The sequence below is a fragment of the Danio rerio genome, chromosome 12 (genome assembly GCF_052040795.2).
Source record: "Danio rerio strain M-AB ecotype USA chromosome 12, GRCz13ab, whole genome shotgun sequence".
NCBI lineage: Eukaryota > Metazoa > Chordata > Actinopteri > Cypriniformes > Danionidae > Danio > Danio rerio.
Genome location: NC_141032.1, coordinates 21,362,181 through 21,381,499, shown reverse-complemented (window position 1 = coordinate 21,381,499; position 19,319 = coordinate 21,362,181). Strand labels below are relative to the sequence as shown.

At 34.0% G+C, this 19,319-nt stretch overlaps 2 protein-coding genes across 6 annotated transcripts in view; both read left to right on the top strand.

Annotated features, from left to right (window-relative positions):
* Positions 1–894: 894 nt before the first annotated feature.
* csdc2a (cold shock domain containing C2, RNA binding a) lies at positions 895–4,934 on the top strand. Its single transcript, NM_001002690.1, is given in 4 exon segments — positions 895–1,074; positions 1,528–1,735; positions 2,691–2,813; positions 4,194–4,934. Coding segments are annotated over 3 exon segments (462 nt in total). The 5' UTR covers positions 895–1,074; positions 1,528–1,559; the 3' UTR covers positions 4,357–4,934.
* Positions 4,935–6,428: 1,494 nt separating this feature from the next.
* Positions 6,429–19,319, top strand: part of gucy2cb (guanylate cyclase 2Cb) — a 29,262-nt gene continuing 16,371 nt past the window's right edge. Inside the window, exons 1-11 of one of the 5 annotated variants that reach the window (XM_087276115.1) lie at positions 6,429–6,510; positions 7,552–7,622; positions 9,959–10,109; positions 13,163–13,269; positions 13,366–13,433; positions 15,279–15,494; positions 15,605–15,726; positions 16,124–16,223; positions 16,592–16,697; positions 17,428–17,569; positions 17,653–17,735. In XM_087276115.1, the coding sequence (XP_087132241.1) occupies positions 9,968–10,109; positions 13,163–13,269; positions 13,366–13,433; positions 15,279–15,494; positions 15,605–15,726; positions 16,124–16,223; positions 16,592–16,697; positions 17,428–17,569; positions 17,653–17,735 (1,086 nt within the window). In that variant the 5' untranslated portion in view covers positions 6,429–6,510; positions 7,552–7,622; positions 9,959–9,967. Of the gene's footprint in view, positions 6,599–7,551; positions 7,623–9,308; positions 10,110–13,162; positions 13,270–13,365; positions 13,434–15,278; positions 15,495–15,604; positions 15,727–16,123; positions 16,224–16,591; positions 16,698–17,427; positions 17,570–17,652; positions 17,736–19,319 lie in introns of those variants that run through there. The other 4 variants (XM_087276116.1, XM_087276117.1, XM_087276118.1 and 1 more) reach the window with 4 other exon arrangements.

Below are 19,319 nucleotides of genomic sequence, written 5' to 3'. Positions count from 1 at the left end.
TTAAAGAGTTAAAATCCAGTAGTTTTGATCAGAAATGAGGTTGATTAGCAAATTTATGCAAAAATTGATCTGATGCATTTTCACAGCAGTTTAATTGACTGGATGTTTTCATCCTGAACATAACAAAAGGGTAGTGTATTTGAACAGTGCACAAATGTTAATGATATCACCCGACCTTTAATAAAACAAATATTTAAATTTTACTTAATAAACTTGATGAAGCCAGTAAATTTAGTGAAGCTGAGGCTTTTCAATTGGTATATAGATTCTTCCCATAGGGGTGTGTATCTGTATCATTTAAGACAATGACACATTGGTGCAGCAAATTTGGTTTTACATTAGATCTGTCAGAACCAATGGAAAAATTGGGACTATATTCTGACAACATAATTTAAATTGCATTACAAAATTGGTACCCCAAAAATTTCAATTACTTAAACGTAAAATTTAAGGTCATATAAATTATATTAAAGTATTTAAAAATATAAAGTAATTTTTAATTACATATTACTTCAAATGCCACTTTATTATGAATGAAACTGGACACAACAAGTCTGATTTAGGTTATATTGCTTTGATGCTTGAAAACTCATTTTTTATCACTACGTAATTATTTTTTCATATTTAAATGTAAACCACATAATAAATGTTGTTATACTATCATTAAAAAACATGAGTACCACCAAGCCCTATATAAAGCATCACATCACGTCGGATGCGTCAAAACTAAAACGCGCACTACATTAGCGTTCTGATTGGTCGAGCGAACGATTACGTCAGGATTCTGTCGCTTGCACCATAGCGTCGTTGATTGTAATTGGAGCGTTTTGTTTTCTCGCGTCGCGTCGCGTCTCTCGCGTTCAGTTTTGGTGGGGTGTCCCTCCCTTTCCTCTCTTCCAGTAACCTCGTTTATTGTGTGCTACGTATGGGCCCCTTGAATCGAATATGTGGACCACGAATAATAGTATCCGGACATTTAATACTGGCGTTTGATGAAGCGATGTAAATCTATTTATCTCCGCAGCGCTCGTGATATCAACTGACAGATTGGTATCCAGTATAACGTTCCGCACGGTAAGAATTTCATTATTATGTTCATGTCTGTATAGTATATTGTCGTATACTGTGTAATATAAAACTGAGGACGGTTGTCAACAACCTACATTGTAGATTTCAGCTTGATAATATGATACCAAAAACAAGCGTAACGTCACTCACAATTTGACCACAGTCCCGGTCCATTAGGCTGTTATTATTATGGAGTCTGCGGTAGATGCCTGGCCTTTCTCAGACTGCAGGGCAGAAAGCCATGGTGCGATGCAAAACAATGAAAAGGAAGCACAGTTTGAAGGGGGGAAACAGTCGACACAAGTCATAAAATCTGATGTGGTCCTGATGTTGCAGCTACTGCGCCCAGATTTGAGTGATGATGAACATTTCCAAGCAGCTGTTTAATATTTCATTAAGCAATAGTACAAATGTATAGCACAGATATTGTTTCTTTATTTCCTCTTTCAAAACACACAGGCTTCATCCCATCTCCATTTAACTTCACACCAATGGCTGATTCAGAAAGCACGTCAACGTCTGATGGAAAGCTGCACTGCCCACACACACCTCTCTCGCTTTCATTACCTTTCCTGAGGGAGGGCAGTGGTCTTCTGGAGAGGAAACCTCCTCAGACGGGGGAACCTCTGAGTCCACTGCCAACCAAACGCACACGCACATATTCAGCGTGAGTAGATTTACTGTACTGCTGACAGAGTACAAATATTTCTCAGGTCATATCATATGTCGGAATTCAATGTTGTCGCTGGATATTTTCTTGTTTTAACCAGTATTGAATTTTTCCTGATTTGTTCATTAATATTGGGGCTAGTGTTATGTGGCTATAAGATTGACCGTGTGACTGTTGAGACCTCATAACAGAAAAATTATGACATTATTGTTATTATTACTTAGTAATGATAAATACTGTATAATGTAGTTTATGGCTGTAAAAGTAAAATGACAAGACAATTATTATATTATATTATATTATATTATATTATATTATATTATATTATATTATATTATATTATATTATATTATAAGGAGATTTTTTATTTTAAAATGTTTACAGAGAGTAGAGTAGAGTCCTATGGGATAGATAGACGAATGAATAGATAGATAGATAGATAGATAGATAGATAGATAGATAGATAGATAGATAGATAGATGGATAGATAGATAGATAGATAGATAGATAGATAGATAGATAGATAGATAGATAGATAGATAGATAGAAAGATAGATAGATAGATAGATAGATAGATAGATAGATAGATAGATAGATAGATAGATTCAAAAACATTTAAATTACTATAGTATTTTTTGTGGGATATATATAATATGTGTATTTGTCAAATATTATTATAAATAATAAAATAAAGTAATAACAAATGTAATTACATGCAGGCAACTTTGTTAAACACTTAATTTAATGCACTATAAAGTGGGGTCTAAAATGGTATAAGGATACAACAGATTAAATGACAATCTACAGAGTATTATATTCAACACTATTACAAATAAAACACAATGTATTTTGGGTTTATTTTAATGAATGAATATAATTTCTTTCTCATTTGACTTTTACGAACAGAAATCAAAACTGATTCTTAAACGTCTCTGCTCTGGTGTTTTGTCAGATCGGTGAGAGCCAAATCTGGACCTGTTTACAAGGGCATTTGCAAGAACTTTTCAAGGTCTCAAGGTCATGGATTCATTCGGCCCTCCCATGGAGGAGAAGACATATTTGTCCACATCTCCGAGTAAGTGACAAGAAATTAAAAATCCTTTTAGTTTAGCATCTATAGGACGTTTTTTATAATTAGACATTTTAAATTATGCAATGAATCATTAGTGCAAATCTGGTTTATTGGTTTTACTAAGACAAATTGAAACTATCATGACAAAATAATGTTAGGTTGTGTTGCAACAAATGGGTACCCTATAAAAAGATTTTAATACAAAATTAAATTTTTATATTTATATTTTATGTATATATTTTATACATACAAACTATACTAATAAATATTTTACACAAAAAAACAGATAGTTCCCAGTTGTTAGAGCAACAAACAATAACTTGATTTATAGTTGAATCGTTTGGAAAAGTGGCAGAAGATGGATTTTTCAGATAAATCATCTGTTGAACTGCATCCCAATCATTACAAATACTGCAGAAGACCTATTGGAAACCGCATAGACCCAAGATTCTCACTGAAATCAGTCAAGTTTGGCTAAGGTAAAATCATGGTTTGGGTTTACATTCAGTATGGGGTGTATGAGATATCTGCAGAGTGGATGGCAACATCAACAGCCTGAGGTATCAAGACATTTGTACTGCCCATTACACCATTACATTGCAAACCACAGAAGAGGGCAAATTCTTCAGAAGGTCAGCGCTCCTTCTCATACTTCAGCCTCCACATCAAATTTTCTGAAAGCAAAGAAGGTCAGGATACTCCAGGATTGGCCAGCCAGTCACCAGACATAAAACTTGTTGAGCATGTCTGGGGTAAGATGAAAAAGAAGGCATTCAAGATGAATCCAAAGAATCTTGATGAACTCTAGGAGTCCTGCAAGAACACTTTGACACCATGACTTTATATTCTATACAGTACATTATTTAAGTGACAAGACTTTTGTCTCAGCAAAGTCAGATCTTACGGTTCTAATTAAATAAAAAAAAATCAAGGCATGATCATATTTTATTTTGGTAAATAAGTGTAATCTAGACACCTTTGCCTTTCATATAAGCCACTTCTGATACTAAATGATCAACTAGAAGTCAAGTTATTATTTGTTGTTCCTAAAACTTGGATAGGCGGCAAGACTTTTGTCAGGTAGTGTATGGTTCAAAAACTTTAATATATACCTGATGTGGACAAAGCAATTTTTTGAAAACACTTTTGACCCCTCTGTGAGTTCGATACCCAAAACACAATTGCAGCCAATCAGCAGTAAGGGGCGTGTCTGAAACTAAAGCATATATATATATATATATATATATATATATATATATATATATATATATATATACATACAGAAGTATAAAGGGGAAGAGACTTTTAGGATTATGACAAGTTTGTTTTGGTGTTTTCGAAGTGCACTTTTACAGATAACTACAATTCTGTTTTTTTTCCTAGTATTGAGGGTGAATATGTCCCCATGGAGGGGGATGAGGTGACCTACAAAGTGTGTCCTGTTCCTCCCAAAAACATAAAGTTTCAAGCAGTTGAAGTGGTCATCACCAACCTTTCTTCCGGACGGAAACACGAGACCTGGTCTGGGCAAGTGATCAGCTCGTAGCTCACACATTCAAGCCTAAAACACTAAAAAAACGAGCAGAGAGAGGGGGAAAAGGGATTGGTTTAACTTGAGGTGCTCATGCTGGTGTTGTGTGTACGTAGGATAGGGATGGAATAGCAATTAGGGTTATGCAACTGTTGTTTTCTCCATCCTGGCAGATATACATCAGAAAGATGGTAAGAGATCTGTTTGGAAAATGCTTTGTGATTTAAGTCAGCCGAGATTTGATGCAGCATTGGCAGAGCATAATATAACTGTGACACAAAAAGCAGCAGTGTTGCCCTTGTTTGTCATCTTGTCATTTGTATGTACTTAATCATGTATTTATTTTCATTTTATGTACAGAGGCAGTTGAGTTCATTGTGCTCGTGTGTATGTTCCAGTCATCTATGTAAACTTGATTTCCTAAACTAAATGAATGCACATCAATATGAACTTCCATTTCTTTAATTGTAATTGATAGCACTGATGGTGTTTGTTTTCTGTAAGAGAGCTACAAATCCAAAAATCACAGTGATTAATTTTGTCAAGAACAATGCTTCTTACGATAATTCTAATAAAACTGAAATAACAGTCAACATTGTCGTTTTCTGTATTTTTTGTAAAGATGTTTTTAAAATGTGATAATTTGAATTTATTCTTCCACTTTCAGGTGTTCCAGGCAAGATTTTTTTATTATTAAACAAAAGATGGAGGTGGCATAATGGCTCAGTGGTTAGCACTGTCACCTCACAGCAAGAAGGTCCTTGGTTCAAGTACCGGCTGGGTCAGTTGTCATTTCTGTGTGGAGTTTGCATGTTCTCTCTGCGCTCATGTGGGTGTCCTTTGGGTGCTCTTGTTTCCCCCACTGTCCAAAGATATATGCTATAGGTGGATTGGGCAAACAAAATTGGCCGTAGTGTATGAGAGTGTGTGTAGGAGCGTATGGGTGTTTCTCAGTGTTGGGTTGCGGCTGGAAGGGCATCAGCTGTGTAAAACATATGCTGGAATAGATTTTTCAAAACCAACCTTGATTATTATGAACATAATAACACTATACACACATTCTTTCTGAATTTGGAGCTTGCTAAAGTCAACGAAGGAATTACAAAATGTGAAAGGAAAATATATATTTAATGTTACGTTTTGTAAATCAAATATTAATGTTATTAATGTGTATTATCAATGTAATACGATTTCAATATTTACTACCTAGCCAAATAGCGTTGCTGTTTTGATTTAAGTATGCAACAACTGAAGATTCTACTGGATCTTTACTGCAGTGTCATGTTTATGTCAAACAAGCTTTCTGGTGCATCACAGTCCATATAGTTAAAGTCCCTTTGTGTATTCTATAGTCTTTGATATAGTCAAATAGAGATACTCACAACGGACATATGGCATCTGGATATGGCATCTGGATATACTGTTCATATATATATGAAACAGTTTTGAATAATAACACAAATGATATAAAGTCATCTCTAAAAAATAATCTTTGTGTGCGTATTTAGGGACATTTATTCTTGAAAATATTAACTTAAGGTCTGTCTCAACCCGATAAAATCATACATCCAACTTAAATGATCATAAAATAATTAGGATTAAAATATGTGTGTTCACTAAGTTAAATAAATGCTTGAATTAAACATCTATTATGTAATGTTTTTATTATTTGTTAATTTAGTTATTAAAAAACATTGTGTCTGTCTCTATACATAATGATCAACTCTGTTACATCAATTAAATAAAGCCATAACAATCTTTAAAGCACTGAAAGAAGAAGCGTGTGACATGATTTAATAAAATACATTTATGTTTGAGACATGCCATGGGGTATATGGTTTGAAGTTAGCATCTTGTGCTAAAGTAGCCTACAAAATCGTGGAGAATGTCAACTCTGTAAGTCGTTTAACAATGATTAAAACAACAATTAGTAACAGAATCAAAGGTTTCCTATCGCATTTAAGCAATTTGCATTGTGTTACACAAAATGGTTGAAATTGCAATTTAATGAAGCATGCATAATACGACAATGTCCTGAAGTGTTTTCATCCTTCACCTTTAATTTTGAGACAGACCACGCCCTTCCCAATCAAAGATCTTTGTGCTCAGCACGTGTACCCAGGGCATTCAGTTCCTGAAGTGAAGAGGAAATAATACCGATATTTTCAGGTATGGTTTGTTAATACAATTAATGTTACACTGTTTAACGAGTTTTACAGGCAAGCAAACTACTACTGTCTACTACTACTACTGTCAAGTATGAAACTAATTTTCTCATGATCAACATATAAGCCAATGTACGTGTGAGCAAATATCATACAGTTTTAGTTTGTGTTTTTATCTGAGTTCCATCAAATGAGGTATGTAGCATCTAGAACATTTCAGTGATTACTGTCTCTGTCTGGGACTATTTTTTTCTGTGGAAGCATGAAATTTGATGAAGTCCTTCAGCCGTGAGTGTTCATGATTCAGCAGAACTAAAGAAACAAATAATACTCAATTAGCCAAAGTCAAATACTTCAAAATTGTTTAGTTTCAATGTTACACTTTCACAAATGTGAAGGTAATATATCAAAACACAGCCATTCATTGTTTGGCTGTGGTGTAGCGCCATCTATTGGAAGTGACTTGAAACGAAGGGTGCGGTTTGTGTTTAGTGAGTGACGTGTGTATGACCACTAGATAGAGCACAGCACCAGGTAAACTAGAGATTGCACATATATATTTATAAATAAATATATATATTTATATAAAAGGGCAGATATTTCGTAACGTGTGATGCATTCAGTCAACTCCAGTACATGTGAAACAGTTCAACCCTGAGAGTGGAAAACATTAAACCGCACGCAGTAAAAACATAAATTTTTATTTACACATTTGACACTTTTATCATCCATTTTATATTGCTCTTTCAGCTCATAAACCAGCAATTGGTTATGGGACACTTCTACAAAAAACAATTACTTTTTTTATCACTGTATATAATCAAAAATTTATGTACGCACACGCCAGCTATAGGTAATTTCATTGCTTGAAATTATAAATCATATTAGCCTTGAGTCATTTGAACTTAAATTACAATAAACAGACTTAAAACAGCTTGTATAACATTAAAATGACGTTAGAAATACAACTGAAAAGGTTTAATAGGAAAGTAAGTTAACATAAAAACATGTTATCATAACTTATGGTTCATTTAATTTTTTACAGTGTGGTATGATCGAAAAACATGATTGAAAATGACTTATGGTGTCTGCTGACGTGTCTTGGCTCAGATTCAAGTAAGATTTACCTTTTTCTCAGAAGCTATAAATGAAACTGAACCATAAATATATGAACTGGCAAATCTTTTGTTTGATTGGGTAAATCATTACTGAGGGGAAGCACTAGGTAATATAAACGTGTTGGGAAGGAAATATCTAAGCACAACACAATAAGCATAGTTATAGTTTTTTAATTAAATTTTACAAGAGAATACAGATTGTAAAAGTTTTAACAGACAACCAACTAACAAAAAAAAAAAAAAAGAACCAAAACATATACACTCACTGTCCACTTTATTAGATACACCTTTCCAACTGCTCATTAACACAAATTTCTTATCAGCCAATCATATGGTAGCAACTCAATACATTTAGGCATGTGGACATGGTCAAGATGATCTGCTGCAGTTGAATCCGAGCATCAGAATGAGAAAGAAAGGTAATTTAAGTGACTTTGAACATGGTATGGTTGCTGGTGCCAGATGGGCTGGTTATTTCAGAAACTACTGATCTACTTGGATTTTCATGCACAACCATCACTGGGGTTTAAAGAAAATGGTCCCAAAAAATATATATATGTCCAGTGAGCGCGGTTCTGTGGGTGCAAATGCCTTGTTGATGTCAAAGGTGACAGGAGAATGGCCAGACTGATTCAAGCTGATTGAAAGGCAACAGTAATTGAATCAAGCACTTGTTACAACTGAGGTATGCAGAAGAGCATGTCTGAATGCACAACTCGTCCAACTTTGAGGCGGGTGGGCTACACCAGCAGAAGACCACACCGGGTAACACTCCGGTCAGCTAAGAACAGGAAATTGAGGCTACAATTCACACAGGGTCACCAAAACTGGACAATAGAAGATTGGAAAAACGTTGCCTGATCTGATGAGATTTGATTTCTGCTGCCACATTCGGATGATAGGGTCGGATAGTAGGGTCATGGCGTCAACAACATGAAAGCTTGGATCCATACTGCCTTGTAATAACAGTTCAGGCTGGTGCTGGTGTAATGGTGTGGGGGATATTTTCTTGGCATATTTTGGGCACGTTAGTACCAATTGAGCATCGTGTCAGCACCACAGCCTACCTGAGTATTGTTGCTGACCATGTCCATCTCTTTACGACCACAGTGCATTCATCTTCTGATGGCTACTTCTAGCAGGATAACGCACCATGTCATAAAGCGCAAATGAACTCAGACTGGTTTCTTGAACCTGGCAATGAGTTCACTGTCTTCAAATGGCCTCCACAGTCTCCAGAACTCAATTCAATAAAGCACGTTTGTGATGTGGCAGAAAGAGAGATTGGCATCATGGCTGTGAAGCCGACAAATCTGCAGTAACTGCGTGATGCTAACATGTCAACATGTCAAAATCTCTGAGGAATATTTCCAGTAGCTTGATGAATTTATGCCACAAAGGATTAAAGCAGTTCTAAAGGCAATATGGGGTCCAACTCAGTAGTAGAACGGTGTACCTAATAAAGTGGCCGGTGAGTGTATATTGGTAGTATCACTGGGCACCAATAAAAATACACAAAAATGGTATTTATAAATAAAATATATAAAATTCAGTAAAACTTTAAATCAATACACTTATAATGCACTATTCAAATTTCAAAATAATATACTTATGCACAATAAATCATGTCATTAGATTAATTTATGTATTTTTCTCCTCTCACCTGACCTGGGAAAACAAACAGGACGTGCTTCATTTTGATGGCTTTTATGACGGATTCATTTATCACGGGACGATGGTTTTATGACTCGACCTTTGTCCTTCACTCCTCTTCTCACCATCCTAATCATGTACATTAGTGTTTAATAGATCCTGAGAGCTTCTGCTTTAGCTGCTTTGCCATAAATTTAATTACTTACTTATATAGAAATATATGTAAACAAGCTCCTTTATTGTGAACAGTAGGCTTAACTGATGACTTTGATTGTGAGCTGGCATTATGAGCCACCAGGACATAAAAAAGACTAAGATGCCTGTAAATGCTGTCTATATAGGCGGCTCAGTAGGTTTTGAGACACGACCACTGATCGTGTTGTTCATTAACACACTCAGGTGAGAGGAGAGCGATCAGTGTGAAAGTGCGTCTGTCTTTCTGTCTGCTCGAATACAACGACCAGCTTTTGCATTTTCAGGATATTTTCGAGATACACATGTCAAAAGTGCGGGATATAACTTAAGAACAAATAAAATGGACTGCAGACTGCTATTAACAAACACTTTGGAATGTAATTCAGTCTTGACCAAACGCTTTGCTGACTTTTGTCTTTTTGACATTTGAGCATGGATTATCGTATCTGGTTGTTTGTGTGTTTCTCGTGGGCATTCCTCAAGCAGAGTCTCTTGATGAAAGAGTCTTGCTTGAATGGAACTCTTCTGATAAATGTCGTTTTGCTGGATGACGACGTGTCGCCCTGGAGTATCAATTTTGTGAAGCCCGCAGTGATGAGAGCTGTTGAATCTGATTCTGAGATCAACTTTAAAGATGGTGACGTATGCTAGCAGCATTTTACACATTGCGGGGAAATTTAGAAACATTCTTTACTAATGACAAAGGCATGATGGGGTGTAGAAAAGAAGAAGTAAAAAAGTTAGTACAATTTTGAAGGGATTGTTCATTAAAAACCCAGCGGTTCCAACTTAGTCTTTGAGTTTCTTTCTTCTGTTGAACAGAAAAGAAGATATTCTGAAGAAAGTTGGAAACCTCTAAACATTGACTTCTTTAGTATTTGTTGGATGTCAATAGTTACAAGTTTCCAGTCTTCTTTACAATTATTTTCAGTTCAACAGAAGAAACTCATAAAGATTTGGAACTATTAGAGGATGAGTAAATAATAAATAAATAGTAGTTTTGGGGTGAAATGTCTCTTTAACATTCAAACGCTGTAAAAATAATTCTTTCTGCCTTAAATGTTTTAGTTGAATCAAATTAACTTTTCTAGTCATCTCAACTTACATCAATCAAACTGACTAAATATGTCAAGGTAAACTTATGTAACTGTAGTTGAAACTTCATTAGCTTATTAAAATAAGTTAAAGCAACAGAAAACAATTGTTTTCTTGACTTTTTGTCAATACATTTTTACAGTGTAGTAGTAGTGGTTGAAATTACTACAAATCTTACATTTATTTTATTTCAAAATAAATTAGTCAACAACAATTTCTAAATTTCAATCTCACTGCTTAGTCCTTTTCAACTTTGTCCTATAACTAGGGCCAGACGGAAACTGCGGACGTTTTTTGCTACTTTCAGAAAAAGGATTTCTGCAGAAATAATTTGGGAGTATCATAACTAAAACCTTAATATATGAAATAAAAAATAACATCTTTTAAACTTTGATTTAATGTTTAAAATGCTTATCCAATAAGATCCACTTTATTTGGTAAGTAAAGCAAGTCTCTCATATAATATATCTAGTAAAAGAAAGGAAATAAATCTGTACAAACTGCATTGTACATAAATCAGATGAACATTTTCACACAAGTCAATAATATTACTGTAATTAATCTAAAAACTGGATAAATATAGATTTACACACATTTACTCAAGTGAATAAACAGAATTAATGATGGGCTAAAAATCTGCGGAAATCTGCGCGTGCAGATTCCGGGTGGGCATACCTATAACACAAATAAAAGCCGTTTTTAAAACATTTCGTGAGTTACATTTATTATGAAGCAGAGTATTAGAAAACATAATGAGCGTTTTAAAGAAGAACACTGAACTGGATTCAAACACTTTCAAATAGCTATGTTAATTGTGTCAATCTGGCACCTGGTGGTAATTTTCCTTTATTATCTGACAAGCCCTGTTTAACCACAACTGAAATTGACAGTTTTTACTGATTATAAGATGTTGAGCTGTTCTACAACAACTGCAGATGAGAAGCAAAAAAAAAAAAAATTTGGTAACACTTTAGAATGCTGATCCATTAGTAAATGTTAGTTCATGTATTTACTAACATTAAATAAGTATGAATAATCTTATAAAGCTTTTTTATATTCATAGTTCAACATTAACTAATGCATTATTTAAATACAAAGTTGTTCTTGTGAACATTTGTTAATGCACTATGAGTTAATAAGAACTAACATGAACATTATAAGGTTAACAAAGATAGCTAAATATCATAATAAATGTATTACTAGTAGCTTGTTCTTGTTAGTAAAAATACATTAACTAATGGACCATTATTTTAAAGTGTTACTGCAATTTTCTTTTCGACAAAATAAGTTGATCATTTAAAATCTGTGATATTACAATACAGTTTTTACAGTAACTAATTCAATTTGCCCCAAAAAGTTTGGTTGTCTACAAAAGACAATTCATAGGACCACATAATGCAGAGAGTCTCAATACGCAATCATTGCAGCGCTGATTGTCTTGACATAGTTATCTTTATTCATTTATTTTCATTTTAGGATATTGCATTAAAAAATTCAAATGTATACTCTTAATTGTGTCCGATCATTTTTTTAAGTTAAAAACATTCCTTGATGCTCATCAAAAAAGTAATGGTAATCTTTTTTTTTTTTTACCTCAACAGATGATGTGATTTAAAATGATAGACTAACCAGTGAACAGATCTCATCTTACACCATCGCAAATGTTGATTTAATTATTGTGCAATCATCCAAGTGAAAGTCCATCTTTAAAATTATGTTGTTTAATAAGCTTTTAGAACTGTCGTACACAACAGTTTTACAAACATTAGGCATTGCCTTTAAATATACACGACTTACTTTTTTATTGTGTGTTTTGTCTGCCACTCTTAAATGCAACTTATTTAACTTCTATGAGGGAAAAAGAAAGATAAAGTGATTAAATTTGTTTAATTGATTATGCTATTTTCACATAAATGTAACATTTTTGTTATCTTGAACACATACGAGAGAAACAGTGTTTGAAGCAATATTTCAATTTTGTGCATAAAATAAATTCACAAATTTAGATGGCAACATACACTCAAAAATACGTTTGTGCTATTTCAAACTAATTAAAAAATGCGCTGAAACTACACTTAAGTCTTAAGTTTTATTTGGGACAACTAACTGTTTTATGTTCAGTCCACTTAAATTTGTAAAAATTATTAAGTTAACTTTATTGAATTGTGTTGGGACAACATGAAGAAAATGTGTCAAGCCCAGCATTTATTTAAAGTAGCAACAAGTCTCAATGTTTAAGAGAAGTTGGACTGAAACAATTTATGCATTGACGCAAAACTAAAAAAAAATCTAAATGTTTTCCTAGCCTTTGCTGATGAGAATGTTTTTGCTTAGTTTTATTTAAGTAAAACACTCTTATACAAACAGGAGGGTATAGCCACAACTAAAATGTCTTCACATATATATTTTTTTATATATAAAAAGTCATTATTTTTGAAAAAAGAAATCAAAAGTGTTTATAAATCGTTCTATAATCCAAATGTTTGTTTTTTTGTCTGTGTGAAAACTTTAAATGTCTAAGTAGTTCATTTTGAAATGTTTATCAAATCTCAGTTCACATTTTCAATTGTTGAATTTGCTTCCTTCTTCGTCAAGGTGTGAATTTATCGGTTAGCTTCAGAGGGTTTCAGACCATCTACTACCAGAAAACAGGCTGCAGCAGTAGCGCCTGCGAAGGAGTTGAAATTTTAAATGATCTTGCGGTCAGTTTTGGCTCTTTAAAATCTTCTTACATACTATATAGGAGCTACACTACTTAAAAAGTATGTTTACTCTAACAGTCATGATTTGTTTTGTAGAATGCTGGAGAGGAGGGATGTGCTCTGCTGGGACCGACCTGCACATATGCCACTTTTCAAATGGCTGAGTAAGTTAGATTTTGCTCTTGTAGTTTTTTTTTTAGGAATCTAATTCAAATTCAAATACGATATCGTACTCACACTTGTTGATAAAAGGTGTGCTTTAGTGTACGGAAGGTGAATTTGTAGTGTACATTAAGCCTTAGAAGAGTTTTAAAAATAATTACAATAAAAAGACTTAAAGATTGTACAACAAAATCTGCATTTTGTTATATGATATATAAAATGTAGTTTTTGGAAAACATTAAAAACAAGACCTTCTAAATCCTAATTTTTCTGTGAAGTCTATAATCTCACACTGAGATTAAATTAGGTTTTAATTAATGTTTGAATTCTTCGACCATATTTCAGCACAAACACATATAAATTGCATATAAAGATTTACTCATAAGTCTACTGAAATATTTTAAAATGCACTCTTAAAGGAATAGTTACATTTACTCACAATGAAATCACCCTCTAGTTGTTCACAACCTTTATGACAATTCTTTAACTTTTCTATTTTTGAACATGAAAGATGTTTGGAAAAATGTTGCAAAGCAGTAGCCACTAAAATCCATAGTTTAATACTGTTTTCCAACTTTCCTCAAAGTTTCTTTTGTGACAAATATGTTTTGTAAGTGTTATGATCGCAAACAGTGTTGCCCTTACCAGCTGCATTACAGAGAGCATTCCCTGTCATTTATCCAAACTGCAAATCCCATTATGTCCTGCAATTACACCGGTATCAGTTCACCTCCTGATTACACACACACAGCTGAAGAACATCATCACTGACTACATGGACCATATTTACACTATTCACACACACATCCAGTGCTGAGTCTTTTTCCACTGTAGTGTTCATTTCTAATTGCTTTCTTCAATTTGCTTTGCTGTGTTTTGTCATTTTGTTTGTTTATACCTGTGCTTTTTTTGATTGTTTGTCATCTGCCATGACCCCTTCGCCTGTCTGAATTTGCACTCTTCGAATTACTTACATATTACTTATATATTATTATTATTAGTATACTGTAAATGTGTGAAAATGTAAAGAAAGAAATACAGAAAGTCTGATATTTTCAAATAGCAGATAGGACATACTTTTCTTTTTTATAAACTCTGAGCAGGTTATTCACCAAGTTATATTATATGACAGGATATTTTTACAGTTAAGTCAAATCAGTCTACATGCTAAAAGTGAATCAAAAGTTGATTTTAAAATTTTTAGAATTTTTATCATCACTAACGACACCAAAAGTAACCAAAATATAATAGTTTTTCCACCACTTCTGATAATAACTGAAAAACTGAAATACTAAAATTACTAATATTAGGACAACTTTAAAACATAGGTCTGAGTGATGCTTGAGCCTGGCTGTATTTAACTCCTAGAGGCTACATCTAACTCATAGGGGGTCTACAGAGGAGAACATGCTGAAAGGCTTTAGTTTAGACAAGTGAATTCAATACGTTAAGTGCATTTGAATGACAAGTGCTGGTGTCACAAAAACAATCACATCAGATGAATCCAAATGCACATAAATATAGTGTGCACTTCTTACTTTAGTCTTCTTCGTTTTTAAAGAATCCCCCATCCACCCTGACTCCTTCCCGTCTTTCCTAGCTAAATAACAGTGGAGTTTTTGAGCTCTACCTGAGCTCAGACTCTTCTCTCTCCGACTAAACAGTAGGGAGCCCCAGGGCTCGAGGATCCTCCAAGCTCTGGGCTCTCTCCCGGGACAGCATTGATTCAGCCAATAAATTTCACATGCTCATTACTGTTTTTCCCATATATAACTACAAGACATGAAAATAAATCCTTTATGTCTACACATTATACATGTTCTCATTATCGCCCTCTACTTCTGTAGTCTGGAGATCGGTCTGAACCTCAATATGCCCATCATCTCAGCAGGAAGCTTTGGTTTGTCTTGTGACTTAAAGAGAGATTTGACTCGCCTCCTGCCTCCAGCCAGAAAAATCTCCAGCTTCTTCATCAACTTTTGGAAATTTCATGACCCTGTTAAGCCTAAGTGGGAAACAGCGTATTTATACAAGAAACCGGATAACACAGAGGACTGTTTCTGGTGAGGATAGTGATATTGTATATTAATTGTTTAGTAAAAAAAAATACAGAAATAATTCTTTTTAGTTTCGTATAATCAAGTTAACACTGATATTTTCCCCTCATCTTTAGGTATATAAATGCTCTTGAGGTGTCCAATGGTGGTTTTTCCCCCAGTTTGCAGGAAATTGAGGTTATACGAAATAAGGAGGACCTCACTAAAGCTATGGCCAAGCATAACCGGGAGAGTAACTGTAAGACTTTCTTTTATTCAAATATTTGTAGGAAACAAGCTTCAGTTGGTAAATGTATTATATATGGGTGCCCCGACATGGACATTTTGGCCAATACATATCAACAGACACTTCTATATCTTTGAATGCTGTAAGCCATTGATCTCCTTTTTATTTTATCAACTTTATTTAAAATATCTTATTAGGTGTTCAAAAGGAAAAGAAAGTCAGGAAACTCTAACAATAACAATAAGGCTGCAGCCAATCAGAGCCCTCGTGCATAACGTTTTGTTGCGTTTTTTGTTAAAATAATGAACCTGAACAAAATGTTCTGCTGTTGTATTCAAAAGTCTTCCAAATGTTAAATACATTGAGACTTGTTTTTATTAGATAACTGATGTTGATTTGTATTTTACAGTGTTCATCTTATGTGGGACACCTGATGACATCATGGATCTGAAGAACGGCACTACAGACTATGATAGTGAAATTGCTTTTCTTCTTATTGACCTTTACAAGTCAGTTGTTTACCCTCTTTTATTGCTTTCTTTAATATAGAGCAAGTAAGATTCCATGTATATATATATATATATATGTGTGTGTGTGTGTGTGTGTGTTTGTGTGTGTGTGTGTGTGTGTGTATGTGTGTATATATATATATATATATATATATATATATATATATATATATATATATATATATATATATATATATATATATATATATATATATATATATATATATATATATATACATACATGGAATATTATATATTTATTTATTATGCATATCAGCTGACTATGTGTAAATATCCATGGATAACCAACTGATATAACTGTGGATATATAAAACTAAACTAATGACTCAACAAATTCTCTTTCACAGCGATATCTATTATAAAGGGCCATCTAACACTTTCATGAGGAATGTTTTGGTCCTCACAATGCCCAACACAAGAAAATACACCATTGACACTTCTGGAAACAATACGGTGGGCAAAGATTTGATTTCTGTTCTAACAGGTCCAAACTTGCTAAAAACTTGTTTCATTTTCAATGAACGAATACTTTTAGTGTGGATTCATTCACCTAATATGCATTTAGAATGTTGTCTTGATAACTGCTTTCTGCTCATTACAAAGTTCAGAAAAAATGCTTCCATAAAAATATGAAGATTTGTAATTAGGTTATTGTTGTATTGAATCAGCATGGTTCTACAGCACAATATAAATCATGGCGGCTGAAAATGAGGTGTTGCCATAACAGAACAAAATTAAATATATTTACATAAAAAGCAGTCATTTTAAGTGGTGATTAAATTAATTATAACTGTTTTTACTGTATTTTTGATCAAACAAATGCAAGCTTGGTGAACATAAAAAATCATACCAACTTTAACGTTGAGTGTATTTTTATCAAAATGAAATCAATTTTTGTCATATGTTTTATTGCTATTTCATTAGTTTTAACATGTATAGAAATAATTTTTTGCAAACCATTTTAATTTTTATATTTTGTATATTAGTTGATATTATAAGATGCATTTGAAAGCAAAAGTTTTTTATATAGCAAAAAGAAAAGCATCAAAATCTGTTATTTATTTATTTTTTATTAATTATTTTTTAGTTTTGTTCTTTTATATTCAAATGCAAATATTTCTGTGTAATGGCTTTATGGCTTTAAGTATTAATCCTTATATTCTCAATGTTTTTTTTTCTTCAGATGAATGATTATATTGCAGCGTATCATGATGCTGTGCTGCTGTTTGGTCAGGTGATGAGGAACATCCAGAAAAGTGGCTCCTTAGATATTCAGGATATGGAGTCAGTCAGCATGAACTACTTCAGAAACGTCTCTTTCACAGGTGAAGCTATTCATTAGTCGCTTCAGTCATAATTTTCAACATGCTAGATGGTTTTGATCTAAAAATATGATCCAATACGACAGGTATTGCTGGAGAATATCAGCTGGATCAGCATGGGGACAGGGACTTGATGTTTTCTTTGATCTACACTAACAATAATAATCAGGTATCCTACAGATTTCACTCAAATCAGTGTACACTTGCTGCCACTTTATTAGGTACTAATGTTTTCATGATTACCGGTTTCAAGCTAAACTACGGTCAATATTCTGTTGGTTAATATTACTGTTTCAAATTTTTATTATGATTTCACGAGTTCACACTTAGATATTGCTTGACAACTGTAAGCAGGTTTGGCATGCTGTCCCGGGAGAGAACCCTGAGCTCGGAGATAGTTGAGCCCAGGGCTCCCGCCAGGTCCATTGAGCATGTGAGGGGAGTACGAGATCAGGTGGTTCTCGAGAGCTCCCCTTTTTTGTAAAGGAGAAAGGCGGTGGATGGGGGGTTTCTTCGGAAAATGAAGATAAGGGAGTAATATCTAGCTAGGCTACTTATAGTGAGTTAGGATAGATCTGATTGGCTAACTGATGAGTGTAGATAGGTGGCCAGCTGCAGTCAATTATGTCACGTGCTCCTCTCGAAAGTAGTTTAAAAACTTCACTTAAAACTGTGAACGATTATTGCAATTTTGAAAACTCATGAAAAATACTGTAATATTCCAATTAACTAATTGCAAAAGGATGCAATGTAATTATCTTTTTATAATGACAGTTTATAAATATAAAGAATAGGAGTGTGTCCCTAGAATTTGTGATAACTTGCCCACTGGCCTCTGTGCATCATGACCTCTTAACCATCCTCATATCATCTAATTGGCTGTCATCTTTCCACCAATAATCTGTTGTGTGGTGTGTGGTCTGGTACAGAATATCTGCTGTTGCGTGGTCCAGGTGGATGCCGCGCACACTGCCCTATCCCCCACCAAAAAAATTCAGTAAGGTGATTGGAGTGTGCACTATACTGTGTAAATGTAATAATTTTTTATTATTATTACACATAAATTAGGACATTTTATAAGGCTCTCAATTCATAAAGTGAACAATTTCTGAAATCAGAAAGAAACAGAGGCTAATGTTGTCCTTTTTTCCTCGATCGTGACATACAACTGAGAAAAACAAAAACAAATGAAAGACGTTGCGGTGGCTCAGCGGTTAGCCCTGTTGCGTCACAGCAAGAGTCAGTTGATGCTTCTGTGTGGATTTTGTATGTTCTGCCATGTTGGCTTGGGTTTCCTCCTGGTGCTCTGGTTTCCCCCACAATGCAAAGACACACGCTACAGGTGAATTAAATAAGTTCAATTGGCTGTAGTGTATGTATTTGAATGTGAGAGTGTTTTAGTGTTTCCTAGTGTTTGATTGCAGCTAGTAGGGCATCCGCTGCATAAAACATATGCTGGATAAGTTGGCAGTTCATTCTACTGTGGTGACCCCTGATAAATAGACTAAGCCAAAAAGAAAATAAATTAATGAAATTGGCCGTAGTGTATGTGTGTGAATGCAAGAGTGTTTATACATGTTTTCTAGTACTTGGTTGCAGCTGGAAGGGCATCCTTTGCATAAAACATATGCTAGATAAGTTGGCGGTTCATTCTGCTGTGGCAACCCCTGATAAATAAAGGGACTAAGCCAAAGGAAAATTAATGAATGAAATCAAATAGAGCCATTGGCACACTCTAAAGGACTGATAGTCC